Raw genomic sequence first — 23182 nt, 5'->3', positions numbered from 1 at the left:
ACCCACTTGGGGTTTGAACTCAGACCCCAAGGATTAAGAGTTGCATGCTCTACTAACTGAGCTAGCCAGGTGCCCTGTCATGTAGGAAAATTTAAAGTGCAACTACCGGCACCTGGGTGGCTCAGTCAAGCAAGTCCTTTGGTTCAGGTCATGATTCCAAGGTCCTGGGATTGAATCCTGCATTGGGCTCCCTGCTCAGTGGGGAGTCTGCTTCTCCCTCTCACTCTTCCCTCTCCTCTGCTTGTGTGCTCTCTCTCAATAAAAATCTTTTTTTTTAAGTGCAACTACCATCTACTATCACCATTAGTTCATAGAATAAGAATATTTTAGTATTTAAAAAACAGGAAAGACCTAATCTATCTAACCTTTACATACATGTATATACCAAAGTATATTCACACACATTCTAGGCTGTTTCTGTTTTCTTATTTTGTAATGGACTGGTACTCGGAAGCCACTGTCCTAGCTGACAAGTCCCTGGAAGTTTTTAAGCTCTTTAACCTTTGTTTTTATTCTCTTGTAAAAATATATTCACCAGGGATTCCCTACTGCCCTTGCTTATATATACATTTAATGTATGCTGGAACTGACTTGCTTAGCAGCCCCATTCTGAGATTCTGTACCTAGGTATCTGAGACTACAAGAGAAGAGATGGTAGCTAGTACTAAAGTCAGAACTAAATCCTACTGCATGGGATTTTACTACTGGTATACTGTATAGGAATTATCAAAAGTTAAAAAAAAAGGGCTCATATCAGAGAACATTTCTGTTCAGAAAAGCTGCCCATTACATGTGATTTTCCTTTTAGTTGTGACAACCAATTAGTATCTCCTGTCATTGCATACTGGTGGCTGAAGCAAAAGCTCACCATAAAACTTCAAAACTTTTCCATTTGCTTTATATGTATGTTTCACTATTAACAATTTTTTTTGAGGGATCCCTGGGTGGCGCAGCGGTTTGGCGCCTGCCTTTGGCCCAGGGCGCAATCCTGGAGACCCAGGATCCAATCCCACATCGGGCTCCCGGTGCATGGAGCCTGCTTCTCCCTCTGCCTATGTCTCTGCGCCTCTCTCTCTCTCTCTCCCTCTGTGACTATCATAAATAAATAAAAATTTAAAAAAAATAAAAAAAAAAGAGAAACCAAAATTTTTTTTTGAGAGAGAGAGCATGAACATGTATGAGGTGGGTAGGGAGAGAGAATCTTAAGGTAGCCACACCCAGTGCTGAGGCTGATGTGGAGCTCAATCTCATGACCCTGAGATTGTAACCTGAGCTTCACCAACTGAGCTAGCCAGGTGCCCCCATTTGTGTTTTAGTCATCACACTTGTAGAACCTTAAAGTGTTGTGAAAATACTTTCATTTTTATTTTTTAAAAAATTTTATTTATTTATTCATGAGAGACACAGAGAGAAAGAGAGGCAGAGACACAGGCAGAGGGAGAAGCAGGCTCCATGCCAGGAGCCCGATGCGGTACTTGATTCCAGGTCTCCAGGATCACACCCTGGGCTGAAGGTGGCGCTAAACTGCTGAGCCACCGGGGCTGCCCTACTTTCATTTTTAAAAGAAAAAATGTACAATTTGAAATTTAGCTTCTGAATCTAAACTGAAAGTGTTTTCTACTGAACTTTCCTGGAAAGAAAGCTTCCCTACCTTTAAAATTTTTTTTTATCTTAAAACTTGTGATAAAATTTAGTATATTTAATTGTGAAGATCTTAACTATACACTTTGATCAGTTTTGACAAATATATATACTCATGTAACTAACATCCCAATCAAAATATAAAACACTTTCATCATTCCAAAAAGTTCTCTTAGATTCTCTCCTAATCAATCCTCAATAGGTAATCACTCTTCTATCACACTTGTTTCTTTTGCTTAACATGATTTTGAGATTGGTCTATTTTGTTGAGTATATTATTAGATTGTTTCTTTTTAATACTATGAAGTATTCTATTGAGTGAATATACTACAATCCATTCTTCTGTTAATGGACATTTAGTTTGAAACCAGTTTTTAACTACTACGAAAAATGCTGCTATAAACATTCTTGTACAAATTTTTTTTTTTTTACAATGTAGATAAATGTTTTCATTTCTTTTGGGTAAACACATAGGCATAGAATTTCTTGGTCATAAAGTAGCTTTATATTTAACTTTATAAGGAATGGCCAAATAGTTTCCAAAGTAGTTGTACCATTTTATACTCCCACCAGCAATGTGTGAGAGTCCCAGTTGCTTATCATTGTCACCAACATTTGATGTTTGACTTAAAAATTTTTAATTATTCTAGTGGGAGTAAAGTGATGTCTCACTGTGATTTTCATTTTCATTTTCCTGATGACTAATGATGTTAAACTCCTTTTCATGTGCTTGTAGGTACACCTGTGTTACCTTCTTTTGTGAAGTGTCTGAATTTTTTGTTCATTAGGATTATATTGAATCTACAGACCAGTTTGGAGAAAAATTCTTATCTACAAACATGGTATATTGTTTCCATTTACTAAGTTCTTTAATTTCACTCTGCAATGTTTTGTGACTTTCACTGTGGAAATCTTGTAAATCTTTTGTTAAATTTATTCTTAAGTATTTTGATTCTACATAGAATATGATTTGTTCCAGTTATCTACTGCTACATCAAACAGAGCGGGGTTACTCAAATAGCTCTGGGCTGAAATCATCTGGAACAAAAACTCACACTGCAGGGCTAGAATGAACAATTAGAACACTTACATAGTTTGTACTTTTTTACTTCTTATGTGACAATGCAATCCTCCAAAAGCAAGTGTTTCAGTGAACAAGATGGAAACTGCATGGACACTTATGACCTAGCCTCAAGATATCATATAGCATCACTTTGCAGTATTCTATTGGTTGAAGCAGTCATAAGCCTGCTAAGATTCAAGAGGAGGAGTTACAGACCCCCAACTCTGGATGGGAGGAATGTCAAAGAATTTGCAGCCATCTTTTAAAACTGACACACTGCTGAGGTGCCTGCCTGGTTAGACTGGAGAAGCAAGTGACTTTTGATCTTGGGATCATGAATTTGGGTCCCAAACTGGTGTGGAGATTACTTATATAAATAAAAAAGCTTAAAAAAACCCCACCCTGCTACATTCCTTATTTAGTTTCAGTTTTTGTTTTCTTCCAGTATAAAAATACAATAGATATATGCATATTGGCCTTATAGCCTGGAGTTCTGCTGTATTTATTATTAGTTCCTAGTAGGTTTATTTTTTCTTTTGTAGATTCCTGAGAGTGTTTTAGGTAAATAACCTACAAATAAACACAGTTTTATTTCCTCCTTTCCAATCTTAACTATTTGGTTGTTTGCTCTCCTATTGTGCTAAACTTGGGCTACTAGTGAAATGTTGAATGCTTAAGTGATGTGAGTGAGAACATTCTTGTCTTGTTCCTGATACTAGGGGAAAATATTTAACATTTCATTGTTAGCTGTATGTTTTCTGGAGTTTTCCTTTATTGGACTAAGTTTTCTTGTATTCCTAGTTTGCAGATAGTTTTTATCATTAATTGTAATATTTAGTATTTGAGAACATCATGTATGCATATATTTTACATAAATATGTATTTATATAAAGACAGATTTTCTCATTTATCTCATTAATATGATGAATTACACTGATAAACTCTCAAATGTTAAACTAACATTGCATTTCTCATTGAGTAGGACTAATTGATTTGCTATTAGTTTTTTTTTTAGGATTTTGCTATTATGGTCATGAGGAATATTGATCGTATGTCTTTTTTACAAATTCCTTACCATATTTTGGTTTCAGTGTAACATTTGTCTAACAAAACAAGTTGAGAAATGTTCCCATCTCCTCCAATTTTCTGAAAATGTGTGATAGATATTTTTTATCTTTCCAATTTTACTGTTTTTACAGAAATATTATTTCTTCATTAAATACTGAAAACAATTCATCAGTGAAACTATTTGAGCCTGGAGTTCTTTTGTTGAAGATTTTTTTTCCTTTCAAGTTATAAATTAAAATTAAATAGATAAGGGCTATTCAGATTTTCCGTTCCTCCTGAGTCACTTTTGGTAAGCTGTATTTTTTAGAGGATTTGTCCAGTTTATGTTGTTGAATTTATGTTATAAGGATGTTTATAATAATCTCTTATTTTTCTTTTAATGTCTATAGGAACTGTAGTGCTATCTCCCTTTTATTTAAAATTTTTAAAAATATTTTATTTATTTATTCATGAGAGACACAGAGAGAGAGGCAGAGACATAGGCAGAGGGAGAAGCAGGCTCCCTGCAGGGGAGGATGTGGGACTCCATCCTGGGACTCCAGGATCACACCCTGGGCTGAAGGCAGATGCTTAGGTGCTGAGCCACTCAGGTGTCCCACTATCTCCCTTTTATACCTGATTTTTTTTTTAAGATTTTATTTATTTATTCATGAGAGACAGAGCCAGAGACATAGGCAGAGAGAGAAGCAGGCTCCATGTAGGGAGCCAGAAGTGGGACTCGATCCCGGGTTGCCAGGATCACGCTCTGGGCTGAAGGTGGTGCTAAACGAGCCACCCAGGCTGCCCATATACCTGATGTTAATTTGAGTTTTTTCCCCTGATTTTCTTGATCAGTCTTGCTAGGGATTTATTCATTTTAAATATTAATTTTTATTTATTAATGTCTGCTCTTGTTTTTACTATTTCCTTCTTTCACTTACTCTGAGTTTATTTTCCTCATTTTTTCTGGTTTATTAAGCCAGAAACTTAGACATTGATTTTATACTACTCTTTTTGAGATACTTTATAAACTTCCTTTGTGATTTCTTCTTTGTTTAATGGGTTATTTAGAAGTATATTGTTAAACTTCTAAATATTTGGGGATTTTATTTGTATCGATTTCTCATTTAGTTCCATTATCTTAGATAATTTCTATTAAGATTTGAGTTTTTTGAAACCTTCAGACTTGGTTTTATGGCCCAGAATATGGTCCTTGTGCATTTGAGAAAAATAGATATTCTGCAGTTATTGGGTGGTATTCTACAAATGGCGAGTAGATCAAATTGGTTGACAGTGTTGTTGAAATCTACACATTTTTTTATCTGCTTGTTCTAATACTTAACTGAGAGGTGTTAAAATCTCCAGTTATGACAGGATGGAGTCTCACAAAGGGCTCCCTGCATGAAGCCTGCTTCTCCCTCTGCCTATGTCCCTGCCTCTCTCTGTGTTCTCTCATGAATAAATAAATAAAATCTTTAAAAAGGGGGGGGGGGATGCCTGGGTGGCTTCAGCTAAGGGCCTGATCCTGGAGTTCTGGGATCAAGTCCCACATCAAGCTCCCTGCATGGAGCCTGCTTCTCCCTCTGCCTGTGTCTCTGCCTCTCCCCATACCTCCCACCTCTCTCTCTCTCTCTCTCTCTCTCTGTGTGTGTCTCTCATGAATAAATAAATAAAATCTTTAAAAAAAATCCAGTTATGATTATTTGCCTATTTATCTCTAGTTCTATCAGTTTTTGACTCATGTGTTCTTTTTCACTTAAAAAACTTTTTATTTTGAAACAACTTTTAAATTCTTTTTAGAAAACATTTATTAGTGAAGTACATTTGATATACAGTGTTATATTCATTTCAAGTGTACAACATAGCGATTTGACAATGATTCATGTAATCTGAGCTTCCATTATTAGGCATTTACACATTTACGATTATTTTATCTTCCCAGAAATTGATCCTTTTATTTTCATCTCAAATGGCCCTCTGGCTAACATTTGTGTTAAATCTTGAAGCCTGCTCTGCCTCACATTAATATACCCACTCCAGCTTTCTTATGCTTCCTGGTTACAGGGTATATATTTTTCTATCCTTTCACATTCAATCTGTGTCTCCATATTCAGATAACCTCTCTTGTAGATATAGCATATTGTTGGATCTTGCTTTTTATTTAGTCTGGTAGTTTCTGCTTTTAGTAGAAATGCTCAGTCCATTTAAACTTAATATAACTATTGATATGATTGATTTTATGTATAGCATTTTGTTTTAAAAAAATTAATTTGATTTTGTGTTTTTGGTTCAGTTCTACAGCATAATGATTTGATATCTGTATACATTGTGAAATGATAACCACAAGTATAATTAACTTCTATCACCTTACACAATTATAAACTTTCTTTTCTTGTGATGAGAACTTTTAAGATTTACTCTCTTAGCAAGTTTCAAATATGCAATACAGTATTATTAACGATAGTCACCATGCTGTTTATCTCCATGACTTACAAATTTTATAATTGGAAGTTTTTTTCTTTTGACCCCTTTCTTCCATTTCTCCCATACCCTACCCTCCCTACCTCCAGCAACCACCATTTTGTTCTCTTTGTCTAGCAGATTGATTTTTTGGTTTTGGTTTTTTAAGATTCCACACATAAGTGAGATCATACAGTATTTTCCTTTCTTTGCTTGACTTTCTGCTTCTAACATTTACTGTAGCCTAACCCTATACTCATTTTTGTTTTCTTATATTTCATTTTTTTTTAAATTTAAAAAACTTAAAAAATTTTTGAGTATAGATGACACATAATGTTACATTAGTTTCAGGTTTATGAGATAGTGCAACTTCTCTAAGTTATGCTATGTTTACCACCAATGCAGCTACCATCTGTCACCATACAACACTTATGATATCACTGACTACATTCTCTTAGCTGTGCCTTTTATTCTCACTTGTTCCATCTTTTAAAACACTTTTTATTCTGTTCTTTCTTTCCTGCCTTCATTTTGGTTAATAAAATAATTTTTAGTATTTTATTTTTATAAATTATATTTCCAGCTATTGCTTATGATGGGGATTTGTTTTAAAAGTAAGAACCTGGGAATCAGGTGGAATAATTAAATTCACTTAGAACAATATTTATCAATAAGGATACCTAACGCTGCTTATGGAGATCTACATGAGCAGCAGATATATATGAGGCAAAACTGAAACACAAGTTGAGAATCTAGAGCTGAATCTACAAGAATTTGTATACTTTCTGTGAATTAGCTATAAGATGTAGATCCTCGTATCACTGTCCTTCCTTCAAGGCACTCAGTATATGAGCAATTTCTATGTTCACTCATTTGTTCAAACTATATTTCCTGAAACGTCTACTATGTTTAAGGTGAGGTAACCATTACAAAGGATAAAAGATGAATGAGAAAAGGCTTCTAACTTCAGTAGCATATAATCTAGTCAAAGGGATAGGATAGGTATAGAAATAGCTAATTCTTTTTTTTTTTTAAGAAGACTTTTTTTTTTAATTTTTTTTTTTTATTATTTATTTATGATAGTCATACAGAGAGAGAGAGAGAGAGAGAGGCAGAGACACAGGCAGAGGGAGAAGCAGGCTCCACGCACCGGGAGCCCGATGTGGGATTCGATCCCGGGTCTCCAGGATCGCGCCCTGGGCCAAAGGCAGGCGCCAAACCACTGCACCACCCAGGCATCCCGAAATAGCTAATTCTTAAGCACAAAGTATAGTATCTGACACATAGTTCAATAAATATTAGTAATAAAATTTTAAATTCTTATGCATATAACAATGTGTTAAGTAACAAATTAGAAATTTTTAAAACCCTAATATCAATTTGGAAGGATACTGTATCTTACTAGAGGGGTGGCAGGTAGATCAGCAGACCTTTTACAAATGAGGTGGCATTTAAGTTGGTTGTTGAAAGATGGGTAGAGTTCTGACAGAGATGTAAGCGAAAGGCATAACAAGAAAACAGAAACAATGAGCAAATATATAGAGGCAGGAAAATGTAGGTGAGTGTTTAAGAACTGCTTGAGCATTTTGCATGTAAACACAGGATTCGTACAGATAAAATTGAATGATGAAAGTGATACTTCATGAAGCTTTATTTGGAAGTAGTACATAAAGTCTGCAAGACTGCAGAGGCTGGGGCACAGCTTCCCTACCAGCTGTATCAAGAATGGTTGAGGTGTGCTTAAAAATGAATCTTGTTAGCCCTCAGGCACTGGGGGCTTGGCACAGCTGTAACCTCAAGGTCAGTCATGTCTAGCTATAAGGATTTCTGATTTTCTATTCCAGTATTCTATACAAATTTTTATAATTTTCTAAGTGTGTTATGATGTGAAAGAAGCACTAAACCAATAAGCCAGAAAGACCAGGAAGGGTAGTAATACAGATACGATGTCATGAGCAGCTGAATGGCTTGTGGGGTGACAGTGGCAGGAATGAATTTGAGATTGATAGATGTAAGAAACATCATGAAGGCAGAATTAGCAGGATGTAGACTGACTGTACAAAAACTATGTTTTAAAATATCTATAGAGAAATTCCAAGGTTGAAAAAAGTATAGTAGGGAGAAACTAATAGGTAATAGAGGGATAGAGAGGTCATCAGAGTTGAGAAGAGAAACTCTGATATCCAAGTAATTAGTATGGAGGTTGAAAGAAACTGAAGATGGTGGCCGGAAAAAAGAAAATTATAATCAGTTTTTCTTATTGAGTACCTCCAAAACCTTCAAGAAAGATATAAAAGTCTGTTGGGAATAAACACGATCGCTCAGGAACCTCATGCTCACTTGAGTCCTTTTCTTGGGCTTCCAGCACTGATAAAACACTGTTAAGGGGATGGGGCAGACACGGGTGAAGGAGGAGATGCTTGCACGTAGGCCACAGCTGATGCTAGAGTTGCAGAGGAAAGAGGGAGGAAAGGCATGAGCATGAGAGGAAGATGGATTCCATTTCATTCCCCCCACACATTCTTAAATATATCTTAAATACCTTTTAAACAGTTTTTAGTGGAAAGCTGATTTTTAGGACATACACAGATTTGTACAACCATGGATGCCATTTCATTTTATCTGACTGTGGAGTAAAAGGAACAGACATAATGATGAAGAAGTTTCTAACTGCACAAACTCCACAACACTGATTTAGAATCATGGCTTTACCGATTTTTTGAACTCTATAGAAAGGACTAGAGGCTCTACTATCTTTAGTACAAGAAAAGTGTATTCTCTTTGGAAGCGAGAATGAGAGGTTTTATAAAGCTAGGGTGAAGTGGAAGTTCCTGCAGGAATTCTCATGTTTTCAAGTAAAATCTTTTCTATGTTAACTGTATCCCATGGGACATCAGCTATGGCACATTTGGTTTTGGCCATGTGATAAAAAGAATCATTTCCATGGCATGTTCTAGGTGAACTTGGGGCTCTAAAGCTTCCACCTTTTGCCTTCTGTGCACCTCAGCTGTACCTTTGTGGAGATTTTCCAGGGGCTCAAGGACTCCTCTCCGGAAGGAGGCCATGGGGTCTTGAACACAGGATCGAAGGCTCAGCATGCTCTGTAAATGAGGCTCCCGAAGAAGCTGCTCCCGATAGGCTGCCAACTGAGGCGAGCGGCAGAGCAGGGCGGCAACATTGTGGACAAATTCTGGTACTAGGCAGGTGTAGGCATTATCTGCTTGGCAATAGTGATAGGCAACCACCTACAACGGAAAGATGAGAATGCAAACAGATTTATCAGGAGCAAGAACAACAGCCATGGTTACTATATGATCATTCTCTAACACTGTCTTCTGTCTCTCCATTCCTCAACTTTTTCAAGTAAAAACAAAAGCTGCTATTCAGAAACTGCCTGCTTTATCTAAGATCAGAAATTTGATATAATATTTCTATTGGGGCAGCCCTGGTGGCGCAGCAGTTTGGCGCCGCCTGCAGCCTGGGGTGTGATCCTGGACACCCGGGATACAGTCCCACATCGGGCTCCCTGCATGGAGCCTGCTTCTCCTTCTGCCTGTGTCTCTGCCTCTCTCTCTCTCTGTGTTTATGAATAACTAAATAAAATCTTTAAAAAAATATTTCTATTGTATACAATATCATAATTCATAATTAAAATTTTTAAGGCAAACAGTTTCGGATTGTAAGATTCCTTTGTAGAATTCAGGTTTTGGATTATAATAAATAAAAACAAACCTGAGAATAAAGATTTACATTTATCTCTTTAATATTTATTCAGCATGGAACAGGACAAGAAAAAGTCCAATCTTGTAATAAAGCATTAGGAATAAAATGATCACAGAAAAGCCATGTTAATCTCAATAAACACATTCACTTATTAAATCCTTACTTTTTAATATTAATGTTGTTACAATAGCTTTATAAAAATCATTTGGATTTAAGAATTAGCATTAAATATTTTCTAGCACCAGAGACAATCAGAATTAGATGACAGGAAAGGACTGAGATTTTTGTTAGCTTCAGATCTTAAATTCAAAGAAGTTAGAAAATACGTGAGTCTTAGTATCATTCAGCATCTGGGCTATCTGGCAAGAACCTGATTTTAACCTTTGGGTTGGTTGGTTTGAATTTTTACAGAACTCATTCCATACCTTCTGTTGTTCTCTTTGCCTCAAGGGCAAGGGTGATTTTAATCTATAGCTCTCTGTTGGCTCAGTACTCACAGAAGTCATGGGACTGATGAGATAACGTGAAATTGGCAGGGGAGATTCAGCTTGAATGTATTGAAGACACCTGGCATGGTGCTCCGCACAAGGAAAGTGCACAGTGATGCCAGCTGTTGCCTTCCCCCTTCCCCTCCTCTTCCTCTCCATCATCATCATCATCAATCATCATCATCATCATCGTCATCATCAACATCAAATCAAGGTTCTGTATACTCTCTTTTTTGGCTACTGGTTTTGTGCCTTTAGGCAGGTGAAAACTGCCCTAAGAGCATTCATAGATATACTAGTCCAGCTTTTCTATCATCTCTCAGAGAACAGTCATCCACTAAAGTGTTCTGTTTTGAAAAGACTCCTGATCTATAGGTGTGGTCATCGTTGCTCTTTAACAAACACTATAAATATAACTTTTTTTTTAAACACCTGAAATCCTTCTCATTAAGCACACACAGAAAAATTTAATACAGGAAATGTTACTAACCATAGAAAGCTGAGGATAGGAATTGCTTGTGAGTGAAGCAATGATATCTGAACACAATATGGAGTTGGAAATGAGGAGTTATATATAAAAAAATCTCCACTCTTTTCTTTAGAGAGATTGCTCATTGCTTTATTACTACCTACTTAAGCACAACATAAGGACCCAAAAAGAAAACCTGGCAGCAACTGATCTGTCCTCTTAATGAACAGTGAATGTCAGTGGTTATGTCCACATGGATACAAATATCCACTTCATAAAAAGCAAACAGCCAATCTCTGAATCAATATGAACTTTCATCATATTTTACCTTGATTGATTCCACATGTCAAGGTGAAGCACGGCTGAGAAATCAGCTGTAATTTATACTTTATCTAAAGTAATGGGATGTAAGTTTGAAGATTAAAAATTCTGAAATTTAGGAAGAGATTTCTCTTACTGATTTTATTAAAAATCATCTGTGCTCTTGGCTGACTGAGGTTTTATCTAACAAAGGTCATTGCTAAAGTTACCCCTTCTGTGGCTACCTTTCTTTCTTTTAAAATATTTCCTCAGCATTCCAAATATAAAGTCTCAATTGCTTTGCAGACTTCAGGCAGAAAGACCATTCAACATCTTCACAAAATTTGCACTGTGGCTCAAAATAGGTTATTTACTACACATTTCAAAGTAGTTATGCAGCATATGTACATAGAATATGCACACACAGTTAACTGACAAACACACATTCATTCATCAAACCTATCTGATACTTCCTCCAAATCGTCTATTGACACCATCTACAACTTTTCCTACATATACAAATAGAAACACGTCTGGTAATGTAGTCTTCTTCTTCAGTCTCTCACAGTGTTCAGTGGTATTAGATTTTTCCCTACAGCTTTGAGAAAGTTATCAAGGCCACCTATATTCAGTCACTATCATTCCAATTTCTCGGAAATGATTTGGAAGTAGTCTATGTCCAATAAATCAGCAGGTAGAAACTTTCTCCTTGAATTCTTGTCTCTGATGATGATTTGTTGGAATTTCATTTTGAGCTATGCCTCTCATATTATAAATTTATCTCCATTTCAAAGTTTTCTTAAGTTAAATCCCTCTACTTTTTATTAAAATAATTCTATCCAAAATATGTTTGATATGACCAGAATTATATTAATTCTTTGGGGAAGACAGTGAGTAAATTTTATTTATTTATTTACTTATTTTTAGAGAGGGCGAGGAAGAATCTTAAACAGGTTCCACACTTAGTGCAGAGTGTGCTGAGATCATGACCTAACCTGAAATCAAGAGTCAGACCCTTAACTGACTGAGTCACCCAGGTGCCTCAATAGAAAGTTAAATTTTAGATTACTCCTATGAGGGAAGAAAGCAAAAGGCAGGTTTGTAGGTTATATAGGCAAAAGACAAGACTGGAGGTCAGTATAGCTCTGGGTATAAAAAAACTGATCTGGGGCTGGCTCAGTCTGAAGCATGCAACTCTTTAGCTTGAGGTTGTGGGTTTAAAGCCCCATGTTGGGTGCAGATATTACCTAAAAAAATAAAATCTTAAAAAAATAAAAAGCTTTGATTTAATGCTGTGTATAAGAAATCATAAAATGAAGTATAATCCTTATCAAAGAGCCTAATCAAATGATTGAGTGGCAGCAAATCTGTCAGGCTCCTCTTCAAAATCCCAGACCCTCACTATCCAAGACCATTTTCTACTTCAAATGAATAATCTGTGACAGGATTAAGCTAATCTCACCTAAAGAAAAGGCAGCTCTGATTTGGAATTCATTTGGAAATAAAATTTGATTTACATAATGGCTGGCATTTGTACCATTTAAATTCTAATGTTGCAAATGCCCTCCCTTCAGGTCTGCTCCCATAATCTTGCTCCATGTCTCCTTTCATCACTCCTTGAGTTTCCTCATCTCCATTGACTGATTTCTTGCTCAATACATCATCCCCTTCCAACACTTAATGTGACTTCTAATATTTCCAGGGACCTGGAGGTTTACTTAGTTTGAATTATGACCTTCTCTTGCCTTTCTGTCCCTCAACTCTGACTCTAATCCTTACCCTTAGGCTGGAAGCTAAGAATAGCTCCAGACTTGGGTTTTGCCTCAGTAATTTTCCAGCGTGGAGGTCTACTTTTTTTTTTTTTTTTTTGGCAGTAGAACTTTTATTTACTTTTTAACTTTTTATTTTGAACTAATTTTAGACTTACAGAAATGTTGCAAAAGTAGTACACAGAGTTTCTGTATATTCCTCACCCAGCTTCTCTTTTTATTAATATCTTACATAACCATAGCCTAATTATCAAAACTAGGAAATAACACTGGCACAATATTATTAACTAAAGGCATTATTCAAATTTTACCAGTTTTCCACTAATGTCCTTTTTCTGTTCAAAGATTCTATCCAGGACCCCATAATGTATTTAGTTGTTATTTCTCCTCAGGCTCCTGTAGTCTGTAAGAGCTCCTCCATCTCTGTCTTTCATGACCTTGACACTTTTAAAGAATACTGATCAGTTACTCTGGTGACTGTCAATTTGAGCTTGTCTGATATTTTCCTCATAATCCAACTGAGATTTCTGGGCAAAAATACCACAAAAACAATGTTGTGTCCTTCTTAGTGTATCATATCATGGGGCCCACGATGTTGACATGTCTTGGTACTGGCGATGCTGACCTTGATCACTTTGGTTAAAGTAAAGGTTTCTGCCAGATTTCTCTACTATAAAGTTGCTTATAAAGTTCCCTTTGTAGTTAATAAAATATCTTTGGGGGATTTATTTACACTTTGCTTAAGATAGACATGACTGTGGAATTTAAAATGAGATCACTTCTTAAGTGTAATCATAATTTCCTACTAACAATATGTAACATTTTCCAAATATTGAACATAAACATCTTGAGACTTTCTCTTGATGAGAGAGAGAGACTAAAAAGTGACAATATGGAGAGATGTAATTCCTGGAGCTCTTTTCAGCACTCATCACGATCTGACATATTACATGTTCGTTTATTGGCTTTCTCCCACCATGAGAACATGGGCTACGTAACAGCAGAGACTGTGTCTGTTTTGTTCATTGCCTTAACTTCAGTCTTCTTTAGAGGCATTCTAAACATCCATTCTAAATGAGTAAATGGATGATGATGATGATGGCATTCAATGTATTTCCAAGGTGGTATTTATTCTGATTCTTCCAAAGAAGAGGCTAGAGATAGTTTATACAAAATATATAGAAAAAAACAGATGTCTTTTAAAGTTGCACTGAGTTAGCGATGAATATGAAGGAAATCTGAGACTGTTTTCAGAAGCCCGCTGATAAGTGGGGAACAGTTAAAAATGTAGTTCGGGGAAATATGCTGCTTTGAGCTCTAGGCTGGAACTGTATGTCTATGAAGAAATTAGAACGCTATGATATTACAGATGACTCCCCATTCCTCATTACTAATTAACCATGACAAGAGATTTCTCTGAATACTGGAAAAAGACATTTTAAAACTCTTGTTCTTCTCTTGGAAATCCCCAAAAATAAGGAGAACAAGAAAGAGAAGTGCAAACTCCATGTATGGTTATCTATCTATAATCTCAGATTATAATATACAAGGATGGGAAGTGGATGTAGGATTTATAAATGACTTAACAGATAGAAGAAGGTGAAACAGATGCCTGCTGGGAGTAATGACAACAGGACTAAGCCAAATCATTTGTTAAACCTCAGAAAAGCACAGGAATTAGAAGCACCAGGTACTATGGAAGATGAGAGTGAGGAACGGAATTGAAAATACAGAAATTATTTGAAGTTTATAAAAAAGGAGCAGTTAGATCTCCAGATAGCCACACCTACCCTGCCCAGCCAGGTGACTACCTTCCCCAATACCCATAGGAAAGAGAATTATATTCATTAGAGAAACAAAACCAAGGAGAGTAGGCCTAGGGATATCAGACACAGAATAGGTAAGGGACAAGTGCAGGACTGTAAACAAGAGATTTAAGTGAAAGTCTACATACTGAATGGTGAAATTCTAGCTCTTCTCTTGCCTAGCTCTAAATATATTTCCAGGATATATATCCTCCAGGAAAAAGATTGGAGGGTGTTTGCTACAAAAGAACAGCACAAGGAAAAAATTTATGAACACTGACTTTTGAGTATTTCCAATAAAGACTGGCAGGTCATCTTACTGCTGAATAGTTAAGCTTTCTACTATACATATAAGCTTCCAATCGGTTTTCCAGTGCCTAACTACTAAGGAAGAGATAAGAGAAAATACTGCACCTATAAGACCAGAACAGAATGCTACAAAAAAAAAGAAGGGAACAGGGCAGCCCCGGTGGCGCAGCGGTTTAGCGCCGCCTGCAGCCCAGGGCATGATCCTGGGGACATGGGATTGAGTCCCACATGGGGCTCCTTGCATGGAGCCTGCTTCTCCCTCTGCCTGTGTCTCTGCCTCTCTCTCTCTGTGTCTCTCATGAATAAATAATAAAATAAATAAATAAAAGAAAGAAAGAAAGAAGCTAAGTTGTGCTCTAAAAAAAAAAAGAAGGGAACAACTAGGGCAAAAGAAAGAGCTATTAGAAATTAATGATACTGGCTATAATGAATGATAGCCAATCCTTGTGAAAAGACTGGAAGGTAATGTTGAGAAATATCTCTTTAAAGTAAATAAAAAATAGAATAATAAAAGTAGAATACAAGAAAGAAAGCTTCAGAAAAGTAGAATAAGAAATCTAATTTTTTATTAAAAAGAGTTGCAAGGGGATCCTTGGGTGGCGCAGCGGTTTGGCGCCTGCCTTTGGCCCAGGGCGCGATCCTGGAGACCCAGGATCGAATCCCACGTCGGGCTCCCGGTGCATGGAGCCTGCTTCTCCCTCTGCCTATGTCTCTGCGCCTCTCTCTCTCTCTGACTATCATAAATAAATAAAAATTAAAAAAAAAAATAAAAAAAAATAAAAAGAGTTGTAGGGGCAGCCCCAGTGGCTTAGCAGTTTAGCGCTGCCTTTGGTCAGGGGCATGATCCTGGAGACCCGGGACTGAGTCCCACGTTGGGCTCCCTGCATGGAGCCTGCTTCTCCCTCTGCCTGTGTCTCTGCCTCTCTCTCTCTCTCTCTCTGTCTCTCATGAATAAATAAATAAATAAATAAATAAATAAATAAATAAATAAATAAATAAAATCTTAAAAATAAAAAAAATAAAAAGAATTGTAGAAGGAGAGAACTGAGGAGATGGTGGTGAGAAAATTATCAAAAAGTAGTACAAAAGCATTTCCTAGAATCAGAGAATATCTCTAAGGGCTTGCTAGGTACCAAGAGAATAAATGGAAAAAAGGACCAAGAAAAATGGTGATAAAAAAGAAAATCCTAAATGTTTCTGGAGAGAAAAAAATAGTATAAAGAACTAGGTATATAATTTAATAACACAATTATTAGCTCTAGACAGTGGAGCAATGCCTTAGAAATTGAGGGGAAATAATTTTTAACATAGTATTACATTTTTTCAAATCAATAGTAATGTATGAAAATAGAATAAAGATGCTTTTAGAAACATTAAGTTTTAAAAACTTACTTCCTAGGCTTTAGGAAGTTTAAAAACTTACTTCCTATGCTTTAGGAAGCCACCGGCAGATGTGCTCCACCAAAATTAGAAATAAAATCAAGAAAGAAGATGATGACATGGAATCAAACACAGAAGAGAAGTAATGGGAATTTCCAGGATAACAACTAGGTGGTAAGCCTCAAGAGTATCCTATGTCCAGACTGAGCTTGATGGAAGGCTCTAGATGGATGTCTCAGGAGAAATGCAACAGACGTGGAAAATTGTAGTGAGAGGCATTTTATATATTAAGGATTATGGATTATAGCTGTAGATTTGAAAAATAATAAGCACATTTTACTTTATTTAAAAAAATTTTTAAGTAGGCTACACATCCAATGTGGGGCTTGAACTCACAACTCTGAGATCAAGAGTCACATGCTCTTCCAACTGAGCCAGCCAGGTGCCCTCTGCCAAGAATAAGAAAAACTAAAAATGAGGCATTTCATAACCCTAGGAAAAACAAAATTGCTCAAGGAGGAAATGTTATCCTTGGTTCTACAATAAACCATATGTGCACAGTACTAATACTGAAAATACTATAATGCAGATTCACAAAAATGATGATATAATTGTACTGAGATGATGGAGGGAGGAAGGAAAGTACCAAAAATTCTCATCATCCTTAAGAAGCAGCAAGAGATAACATATAAAACTGATGAAAAAGTTATACAGTATATGAATATTATTTAGAAACAGTGGAGGTAAAGATCAGGACAACCTCAGAGGTTGAAAGTGGCTGCCTTTGGGGAGAGGATGGGGTGAGATGGGGAAAAGAATTGCTGGTTTTTATTATACGTCTTTGAACATTATTTCATTTGAAAATCATGCATATGATATAAATAGATATGCATATCTAAATCATGCATATGTTTAAATAGAAACTTAAAACTCAGACGTAAAAAATAATATGGACAGTATAGCAGGAAGAGTTTTAAACTAGGAATGAAAATAAAAAACTACTGAGTGCTTACACTGTGACTTGGGTAAATCATATAACTTCTTTGAGTCTCGACTTCCTTATCTATTCATTATGGGACTCTGGTTATTTCTGAAGACCTTTCAAATGATAAGGCTTTGATTCTGTAATGACAAAGTATTTTTCTAGGAGCAGCAAAGAAAGAGAAACTTTTCTCCATGGTCTCATGGTATTATAGCTGTACACATTTCTGTCCACTTTGCCAAGGGGCCCTCTACCTTTGCCCCTTGATGTTAAAATGGAACTGGCATGACCACACCCTGGAAACCCTATCGTACCTGTGAGGCTAGTCTCCGCATAGCCTCCTCCTGCCGCCTGCGCATTTCTGGGGTTCCTGGGCAGCTTCCACTGGGGATGGATGAGTGGGCTGAAGGTGGCTGGGTGAGTGGCAGTTCTCTGTTGGCATCCACATCTGGATTAAAAAGATGAGATGTTTGCATAAGATAATCATAAAACCCTGAATTAAAGGAGTACTGGTTAAATTCCACTTGTTCTATGATCCAACAATTCTATTCCAAGAGACGTAAAAACTTAGATCTGCAGAAAAACCTGTACACAAATGTTCAAAAATCAAGATTCATATCAGCACAAAAGTGAAAACAACTCAAATATCTGCCAACTAATGAAGATTTAAAATATGGAATATCCAGGGGCGCCTGGGTGACTCAATGGTTGAGTGTCTTTGGTTTAAGTCATGATCCCGGGGTCCAGGGATCTGGTCTCGCATTGGTCTCCCCATGGGGAGCCTGCTTCTCCCTCTGCCTGTGTCTCTGCCCCTCTGTTTCTCTCATGAATAAATTTTAAAAATCTTTAAAAAAAATATGGAATATCCATACAATGGAATATTACACTCACTCAAAGAAGCCAGTTACAAAAGACCATCTACTGTAGGATTCTCTTAAATGAAATTTCCAGAGTAGAGAAATTCATAGAAACAAAAAGTAAATTGGTAGTTATATAGGGGTGGAGGTAGGGAGTTAGGAGGAGAATGGAGATTGACCATTAGTAGGCATTTCTTTTGGGAGAGAACAAAAATGTTCTAATATTAGATTATGGTGATTGCTGTACAACTTTGTGAATATACTAAAAAGCACAGAGTTGAACAATTTAAGCAGGTGCATTGAATGGTATGTGAATTGTAGCTTAATAAAGCTGTTTTTAAAAAATTCCATTTGGGATGCCAGGGTGGCTCAGTCAGTTAAGCATCTGCCTCAGCTCAGGTCATGATCCAGGAGTCCTGGGATTGAGCCCTGTATTGGTATCGGGCTCCCTGCTCAGTGGGGAGCCTGCTTCTCCTCCCTGCTCTGCTTCTCCTGCTTGTGCTCTTTCTCTCTGTCAAATAAATACATAAAATCTTTTTTTAAAATTGTATTTGTTCATGTTATTTAGAAAGTGTCTTATCTCCTACTAGAAATTATAGACTATATATATATGGATGCAGATCATAGTATAAAAATGGGAACTAAAATAAGGAGATTGCTGATGGTTACTAGCCATTGAAAAGCAGGAGGAATAGGGGAAGTCCTCATTCAACTCTGCACCAGTAGGACTGAATTAAGACTTCTTCCATCCAGCTGGGAGAGTCAATTCTCCAGTCACTGGAGCCAGTTTAGAATAACTTGGAAGACAGAGGTTGGGAGACAGCAATGGAAAAAGACTGAAAATGTGTGACCTGAGGTAAAGCTCAGTGACTGTCACTGTATCATTTCTGTTATGCACTTTCTCCCTGCCCTATTCCCCTTTATTTCTGTCTGATTTTGTGGGCCATTATTGACTGAATACTGTCTTCTAGCTACTGCCATTTGGAGAAGCATTCCTTTTTGTCAGAGTATCCTCATTCTCTGCTCAGTACTCAGAGAACAGGAATTTAAATAAGTTTATAGGTAGGCAGCAGTCAATATGCGCAGCAAACTAGCCAAACAGACTCCTGAAACGAGCAGACTAGGGAGTGGAGAGGTGGCTTACTTAACAGCTGTCTGGAGGCTTGGCAGCTGTTGGCAAATGTCAAGTCCAAATAATACCTACACTGAGACTTTTAGGGACAGGAAAAAAAGAGTCTCATATTAAGCAGAGCTTCCCTAACTACTGTACTGAGTATACCTGTAGTTAACGTAATAATGCCTAAATTACACAACAGGTCTATTTTTACAAAATGCTTTTGTTCTCTGGGTGTCTGCATTGGGGGGTTGGTGATGACGGTGGTGGTGGAGACTGACGGGGGAGTTAGGTTTGGGAAGGGGTGTAGGTGGAAGGCAGGATGACAGGCTAGTGCCGGTCTTGACAGCTTCCCAGGGACATGACAAGGTGGGGGTGAGCCGGGGGCTGAGCATCTGTGGAGGAAGGACAGAGCCAGGCAATGAAGTCCTGCAGGCGGAGCTGCTCACATCTTTCACAGCAGCACTGCACAGTGTGGAGGAGGCAGGGGCGGAAGAAAGAAGGCAGATGATACAGAGATGGAAGATGGGAGCTCCAATGATTTTCCACCTTGTTTTCATTATTTCTACAACTGTATCCTTGGTATCACTGACTCAGGGTTAGGAAAACCATTGGGAATTCAAATAAACCTATCCAAGCTTGATGTAAATTAAACTCTGAAAAATTAAGCCATCTCTCTATACAGACATCATTCTTATTCATTAATGAAAGAAATTCTGCTATTGCCAGCAAAACTCCCAGTGCTGGCTTACATAATAACAGATTAATGCCAAAAAACAGCTCACATGCTTTATCAGTCATTTATTCTTGACCCTTCTTAAGGGCTAGTGGCTCTGGGAAGGTGGCAGAGGTAGAATGTAGTTTGGACTTCGGCAGATTACAACAAAAATTATTTTGTACAAAGCAACTACTGGTTCGGTGTAATTCTGATAAATACATAACCACATATTCTATCTCCTTTCACACTGGCTTCAAGTTTTCACAGTTAACTATCAGGCCAAATCTACAGTAACAACATATGGACATTTATCTCAAGAATGGGAGCGTCCTGATATTTTTAGAGTATCTCTGGAGATAAAAGGCAGTGGATGGATGTCAGAGAATAACTTAATGAACTACCTCTAAGGAACCCCTGCTTTGGGGAGCACATGGGCTGTGTTCTATTAACTCTTGCTCTCCCAGCTACCTTTGCTTTCTGAGAAAGCAGCTCTTCTTGCACTTGGGATTTAGTCTGTCCTGCAGGACTCACCATTCTGTTATCTGCAACAGTGATACACAGAGGACTCAGAGAGGCTATTAGCCATCTGGTTTCCTTTTTGACACACTCAAAGAGTCAACCTCTTGGATTACTCCTATAAGATATAGTTTGGTGTGACATTTAAGTACTCACAGAAAAACACTGGAATAGACTGGAAAGCTAATTTCAATGACTTTTCAACTTCAAGACGAAATGTTTTTAGAACCACAGAATCCTAACACAGGAACAAATCTTAAAGATCACTTCCTCATTTTACAGATGAGAAAATAGGTCTAAAAATTCCAATTAAAAGCCTTAAGTTACAAAGTATTTAGTCAATGGAGTGCTGGGGCTCCAACTCCATGACCCAATGCCAATCTACCTCAGAAGAGCTTCATGTAGAAACTAACAATGCTACTGCTTGTAAGGAAGGAGCTCTTCCATACCCATTTTCACCACACCCTGGTAAACAGGGACTCTCGATTCCACCAGCCTTCTCCATAGACACTAGATCTCCATGTGAGGTGTCCAGAAGGTGACCAAAGGTAATTTGCCTGCACAGTGACAGGAGGCTGCTAATTTCATCAGGAAGCAGGATGTCTGCAGGATGCTCAGTAGAGTTCCTGTTGAGTGTCTAGCATATGGTAGACTCTGTATCTACTATGATCTCAAGCCATCTCTAGTGGTTGCTGTCTGAAAATGTGCCGTGAGCTACATTATTGATTTGGACTAACAGAGCAATACTTTTTGGTTTTGTTCCCTTATAACTAACAGAAGCCAGATAGACTGTTCTATACATATAGGGCATATAAGGAAGAACAACTATACATTTCCTTTCTTCAGGTCAGTTTCTCCAACACGGAGAGGCCAGACAGCAAAATGAGTAAGAGACTGACCTCTGAAACCGACTGCTTAGGCTCAAATTCTTGTTTCACCATTTACTGGCTTTGAAACCTGGGAGATCTACTTAACCTCTTTGAGCCTCAGACCATTTATCTGTGACATGAAGATAAGAGGAACTACCTTACTGAGTTGATAAGAGGACTGGGTGAATTAAGATTTGTTAAGGTCTTAGAGAGTGCCTGGTACTAAGGACCATGTGAGTATTTTAAAAATAAACAAATAAGATCCTGATGGTGATCAGTAAGCTGTGCTTTGCCTGTGATGAAAGAAGTATGAATACATATGATATCTCAGCATCTTTTTACAAGGAATTAGAAGGAACCCTTCAAGGACACAATGAAGTTCAAGCCCAAACAGTGCAGTACTGACATCAAGAGCAAGGAAATGAAGGCTGTGAACAGACTGTGCTGGCTAGTCGCAAGAAGACATGGGCCCTGGCAGAGCAAGAGCTGACAGCGATAGATGCAATGGCTCTTACAGGCGATTGCTATAGTCATTGTCCAAAGGATAGATTAGCCAGACTGCCAGAAGGGAAGTCATAAATTTATTTCTAGAGAAAGGTTTTCTCAGTCACACTTAGATGACTGCTAGATATGTGGGCTAAATGTAAACAGGGTATTACATTCTTTGTCTCAACTCTGAATTAATGGTCCTCACATGCAAGTCAGGTTTTGCAGATCATAAAATAAAATAAAAAGGATATTAGATTTAATATGTCAGAGAAACATCCAGAACAATGAAGTAGTACAAAAAAGGAATACGTACGTTTGGGGGAGGCATGTGGGCTGTCTGAGGCAATCTGCCTCATCCGTGTTCCATGGCAGCTGAGGGCCACCAGTCTGGAGATGATGGCAGTTTTGCCGAACCCAATATTTCCCACAATCACTACTCCTTGGTTCACACTGGCATTCGAACTCTGAAGCTGAGCATCTATTTCGTGGAAAACCCAATCCCGACCAACAAACACGGACTCTGTAGTGATGCTGGGCACTTCAAAAAGCAGAGGCTTCAGGGAGATATCTGGAGGCCTATAAGGTGCAAAGTGAACTGGAAGGAATAAGAGAACACAGAATTTAGGCCAAACTTTCATCACTGAAAGAAATACAGAAGAAAAGCAGCATGGTTTAGGAGACTATTAGTTACAGTACAATAGTATTCTGTAACTTGTTACAGTTACTCAGCAAATAATTGCTGAGTAGCTCTAATTGTTACTCAGCAAATAATACAACTCAAAATGGGTTCTACACAGATAGCAGGTGAGGTAGGGTCATTTGATACCCTAGTTGGCACAAAACAAACATGGTTAAAATGTCAATGATTTATGGAATAGTCAGAAAGACACAGTGATATTCAAAATTATTAAATAGTGGGGAATGCCTGACACGAGCAATCAGAATGGATGTGAAAGTAGTACAGAAGCAGGGTCCTTACGGCTTCCTTCTATGACTGGAGATAACCTTCTAGCTGCAGGATTGTGGGAAGAAACAGGGTTGGAGTTCCTGGGAGAGAGTCCAAGCTGTGGCAGAGCATCCAGATGGCTTACAGCATCAGCTCTTTACCAACCAGCGAGGACATATTTCAATATTTAACAACTAATGTGGCTAAAACCCCCAAACTTTACTAATCAGTGCATAT

At 37.5% G+C, this 23182-nt stretch overlaps 1 protein-coding gene across 5 annotated transcripts in view; it reads right to left on the bottom strand.

Moving 5' to 3' along the window:
* The window catches only part of TANC2 (tetratricopeptide repeat, ankyrin repeat and coiled-coil containing 2), a 366267-nt gene that overhangs the window by 70113 nt on the left and 272972 nt on the right, over positions 1–23182 (bottom strand). For all 5 annotated transcript variants that reach the window (XM_055321616.1, XM_055321584.1, XM_055321595.1 and 2 more), the window contains 3 exons: positions 22313–22594; positions 17751–17884; positions 9225–9456 (listed from right to left, as the gene is read on the bottom strand). In XM_055321616.1, coding sequence (XP_055177591.1) covers positions 9225–9456; positions 17751–17884; positions 22313–22594 — 648 coding nt within the window. The remainder of the gene's footprint in view (positions 1–9224; positions 9457–17750; positions 17885–22312; positions 22595–23182) is intronic.

This window comes from Nyctereutes procyonoides, unplaced genomic scaffold (genome assembly GCF_905146905.1).
Source record: "Nyctereutes procyonoides isolate TBG_1078 unplaced genomic scaffold, NYPRO_anot_genome, whole genome shotgun sequence".
Taxonomy (NCBI): Eukaryota; Metazoa; Chordata; class Mammalia; order Carnivora; family Canidae; genus Nyctereutes; species Nyctereutes procyonoides.
The sequence above is the reverse complement of the archived record's forward strand: the minus strand, read 5'-3'. Positions and strand labels throughout refer to the sequence as shown.